Below are 4,223 nucleotides of genomic sequence, written 5' to 3'. Positions count from 1 at the left end.
TTGTGCAAAGTATCCCACAACTGTTTTGTGGTGGTACATTGTGAGTAAGAGTCCATAAGAGGACCATCAAGAGAGCTTTGCAAGGTAGACAGCACCATGAGATCTTTCTGAACCCATTTGCCTTCATCTACCACTACAACCTCCTTGCCATCTTCTCCTTGGGTGATTTGCTTTGGAGCTGAACTTGAAGAGACATGCTCCCAAAGACCTCTACCTCCAAGGGCTGTCCTGGCCATCCTAGACCAAGTAATATAGTTTCCTGGTCCCTTGAGTGTGACTGGAAGGTGAATTGCTCTGTACTGCTCCATTTCTCTCAATAAAATAAGATTAGAGGCAGAACAGAGTGAGCACAACCAAGAAATTTGAAGAAAATACTCAAGAACACTCAAGAACTCAGATTTATTATCCACTGGATAAAAGAAATCTGTAGAGAAATTTGTGAAATAAAAAACCAGAGAATCAAGAGACAGAGAGAAATAGAGTAAGCTTGTTGAAGTAATTGAGGTAATCAGGAGCTTAAAGCTCTGATACCATGAAAGTTAATGAAGAATAAAGTGAAGAACAAGAGAGAGAGTGATAATAGAAATCAAGAGTAAGAGAGATAGAGTAAAGAAGGATTTTTTTCCTTAACCATAATGTGCAACATGTTATAGAGATTTAAAGGCAAAATGCCTTGGTACAACAATAAATAAAATATGAAACTCATAAACTAAGAAAAGAATAAAGAATGGAAATCTGATCGATGGATAGTGACAAGTCCTCAACGGTCTTCGAGCCTTCCTTGTCTTCTTCCATCCTTAAGTAGATCATGTGACTAATAGTATAAATAATTCACACAACTTGTCTCCTTGCTCTACAACTGTTAGGTGCTTCTTGTGAGTTTAAATTCACCGGCTCCACTATGTTCCTGAAAAGTTTCTCAAGTCCAGCCTTATTTCTCAAGTCCAGCCTCTTATCTCTTTCATATCATTTGTCAATACCTTGTTTCTTCTTACCCACTAATACGAGGATAGGAAGAAACAAACATCCTGATGTAATTAAGTAAACAAAACAATTTGACACGTTCTGGTCAGGAAACAGAACCATATACCCACCACAATGCAAAATAGCGGTTTCCATATCAAGCAAGAGCCTTCAGGGAATCAGGGTGACTGAGGAAATCATCTGGTTTCCCTTATTACCTGTTCATTGTCTTAATGAAAATCTTGAGGAATAACAAAAGAAGAAGATAGCTTCAGCTTGCTATATATTTTTCTCATCACAAGTTGCCAAGTTTGTAGAAATGTACTGATTCTTTCGTAACATCAAAGATTGAACAATGCTATTATATAAACAAAGGAGTAGTCTCGGTCCTGGCTCCAAACCCTCTTGACAAGGTCTAGAGATTGATCAACTTTAGTTATATGTTCTTGGAGAATTCTAAGCGATGTGTATCAAATGATTCTATCACGGACGTGTCGCGATTCGTATCTGTAATCTTTTCATCCCTTGGCGTGTTGTACTTTTTGTAACAATGTTATTTAACTTTATATAGCCTTACTTTTTTTATAAAAAGATGAACATCAAACTAAACCATCTTCAACCTCAGTTTTGAATATGCGAGACATAAATGTTTTAAAAATAAGACCCAAGAAAATACAGGAATACATGATGTTGACTTCACTTACAAAAGAAAGTGATGATAGATGTTGAGAATCTACATCATCCAGTTTAGTCGGTTTTGGGAAGAAGAAACATGGTCACCTCCTCTAAATGAAGAATCATCAAAGTTGATCAAGCTTCTTAATGATTGATTGTTGCTGCCATTTTGTTGCAAATAGGAAGGATGAGAGAGGTTGTCGCTAGAATCCAGTAGCAAGAATGGAGAAGCAGAGGCAGTGGAAGCCATTGCTGTTGCTCCTACCGGAAGTGGATGGTTATGTTTCCCTTCGTAGGTTGTTATCAATATCGACATGTCTTCTAAACACCTTTGCACCTTCACAAATGCTTACAACTCTTTAATAACTAACGACAAAAACTATATATAGACATAAAATAAAATCATGACATGTAGTTTAGTGATTTATACTAGTGGCATCACATGCATTTTCAAATCTAGTAAATAAAATACTAAAATTTCTGTTATTTTTGTAAATAAAATCATAAATTTGGTTATGTAGTACATATTTGAACTTCTCGCAGAGAGCTTACCTGTTTCCTAACGGGACATCCTGGAGCCACGGTGCATCGGTAATAAGCTCTTGGACATGGATTCCCTTTCGCCGTTTTTTGACCGTACTTTCTCCATTGGCATCCATCATTCATCTACACATATACATATACATAAAATTTTATATAGTTTTATCTTACATTTCTCCAAATTGAGTCTTAGATCAGATATATATAATGAAACTCACCGTTGGTGTGTCACATCTGGCTCTCACAGATACCCTGGCTTTTCTATTCCCCGGAGAAGACGTTACGACACGTTGTGAGTATTTATCTTGTTTCTGCTTTTTCTGCAAAGAAAGTGAAAGCCCTAATTCTCCGTCTACCAAATTCAAGGAATCATATCTTTCCACTCCTCTTTTCCGATCCTTGGCTTGTGCTCCAAGGAACGTTTCAAGATCCTAAGTTAAAAAGAGACATCAAGTTATATATAAATGTTTAAGTGTTAATTATCACACTACTTGTGAAATTAATGTGTATGAAAAGACAAGATTCTCTCACCATCTTGTTGGTTTGATCGATTACCGGGAATTTCATCTCGAGCTGGCGATAATCTTGGAGGGTTTGCTCTACAAGCTTCCTCAACCTCGTATTCTCTTCTTTCACATGTTCCATTTCGATCTGCATCTGCAAGAGCTGATCTCCATCCATAGATGTTAACATATTATCACACAAAATGTTCTGATGTATATTTAGACGTATCGTAAGTACCTCTTCGCATTCTTTTTCTTCTTCTCGGGTTTTTGAACGTAAACAAGAATCTTCAATTTCGTCTTCTTTCACCATTTTTTCATCTTTATCTTCACTAGCATCTTCTTTTTCTTCGTCTTCCCTCTCACAGATGTGTGTAGATCTTTCTTCATCTTTCTCTTTCTCGGGCTTGAGAGAAAGATCCATGCCCATTAATAGAGATGAAATTCAGACCTCTGTATTTGTTTTAAAACTTTGAAGTTTGAACTGCTAAAGTCAAATTCCATTTTGCTGATCAGAACTTCGTTTACTATTTGTATTATTCACTCTCGTACGCATCTAAAGCTAGCTTTGACTTTCTTTAAATAATCAGTTTATCGTTAAGACAAAACGAATCCTTCTTAACTAATAAAGCACTTGTTTGGCCTTTAAAAGTTATTAAACCGGAGTTACCAATGGAATCATGGATACATTCGATGGAGTTTTTCTTTAACATTATAAAATAGTTTGTTATAATATCAATATTTGGGCATTAGGGTCCAGGAAATTTCCCGTCACGTGTATGCTACCATGTGAAATACAGAAGACCATCGATGTGTGTATATCTTTTCAACTTGTAAATGATGTGTTTTAAACTAAATGCATTAGGGCATGTTTACCGGAGTTCTTAGGGTGAGGTTCTTACCGTAATATAAGAACGTTTCTTAGCTTTAACTAAGAAAAACTAAGAATCGTCTCTTAATTAGTTAAAGTTAAGAGACGGTTCTTATATTACGGTAAGAACATCATCCTAAGAACCTCCAATAAACATGGCCTTAGGACTTAAAATGCATAGTTCAAAATAGTAAGTGTGTTCATTCCGGGACCGATCAGAAAGTGAATAGAGTTGATAAAAAAAAAAAACTAAATGCATAGTTCAAAACGTACCAGAAGAGTATATTTTTTTTTCCCTCAATACAACATCAGAGGCCTCAAATCAAAGCTTCCAAAGATATATAACGAACTGGATTACTAAATAATGAGTCTATTGTCTTCAATTTTCCTCTCGAATCTTGAAATTTTCAACTTCATACATTCTAGGATGGTGACCGGTGAGGATATTTTCTTGAAGTCAAATTTGTTTGGTGTTATGGAATTGTATTCGCGCGTAGCCCTCATGCTAGGGTAGTGAGAATATTAATTACGATCTTCGTGCAACTTCTTAGGAAAAGTCAGTTACTATGATGGATGTTAAAAGACGTTGCAAAGTCTTCTTATCTGTTGTTTCTAGATCTCACTACTTAATCAAAAAGCCAATTCTGAAATTTTATGCGCTACAGACAATT

At 35.9% G+C, this 4,223-nt stretch overlaps 1 protein-coding gene across 1 annotated transcript; it reads right to left on the bottom strand.

The window, feature by feature from the left end:
• Positions 1-1,619: 1,619 nt before the first annotated feature.
• Positions 1,620-3,163, bottom strand: LOC106326228 (probable WRKY transcription factor 9). The gene is made up of 5 exons (XM_013764251.1): positions 2,920-3,163; positions 2,710-2,844; positions 2,397-2,609; positions 2,191-2,304; positions 1,620-1,975 (listed from the first exon to the last, which is right to left on the bottom strand). Exons 1-5 carry the CDS (start codon positions 3,109-3,111, stop codon positions 1,697-1,699), a joined length of 933 nt encoding a protein of 310 aa, XP_013619705.1. The 5' UTR covers positions 3,112-3,163; the 3' UTR covers positions 1,620-1,696.
• Positions 3,164-4,223: the final 1,060 nt, after the last annotated feature.

Source organism: Brassica oleracea, chromosome C2, assembly GCF_000695525.1.
Source record: "Brassica oleracea var. oleracea cultivar TO1000 chromosome C2, BOL, whole genome shotgun sequence".
Lineage (NCBI taxonomy): Eukaryota > Viridiplantae > Streptophyta > Magnoliopsida > Brassicales > Brassicaceae > Brassica > Brassica oleracea.
Note: the sequence above shows the minus strand (reverse complement) of the source record. Positions and strands in the feature narration are given on the sequence as shown.

Bases quoted from the DNA above. Each gene is read 5' to 3' on its own strand.
- LOC106326228 (XM_013764251.1), bottom strand. From the start codon at position 3,111: ATGGGCATGGATCTTTCTCTCAAGCCCGAGAAAGAGAAAGATGAAGAA. The intron at 2,845-2,919 runs GTACTTACGATA...GATGGAGATCAG, and splicing joins AAGAAAAAGAATGCGAAGAG to CTCTTGCAGATGCAGATCGA. The intron at 2,610-2,709 runs GTGAGAGAATCT...TTTTTAACTTAG, and splicing joins TCGATCAAACCAACAAGATG to GATCTTGAAACGTTCCTTGG.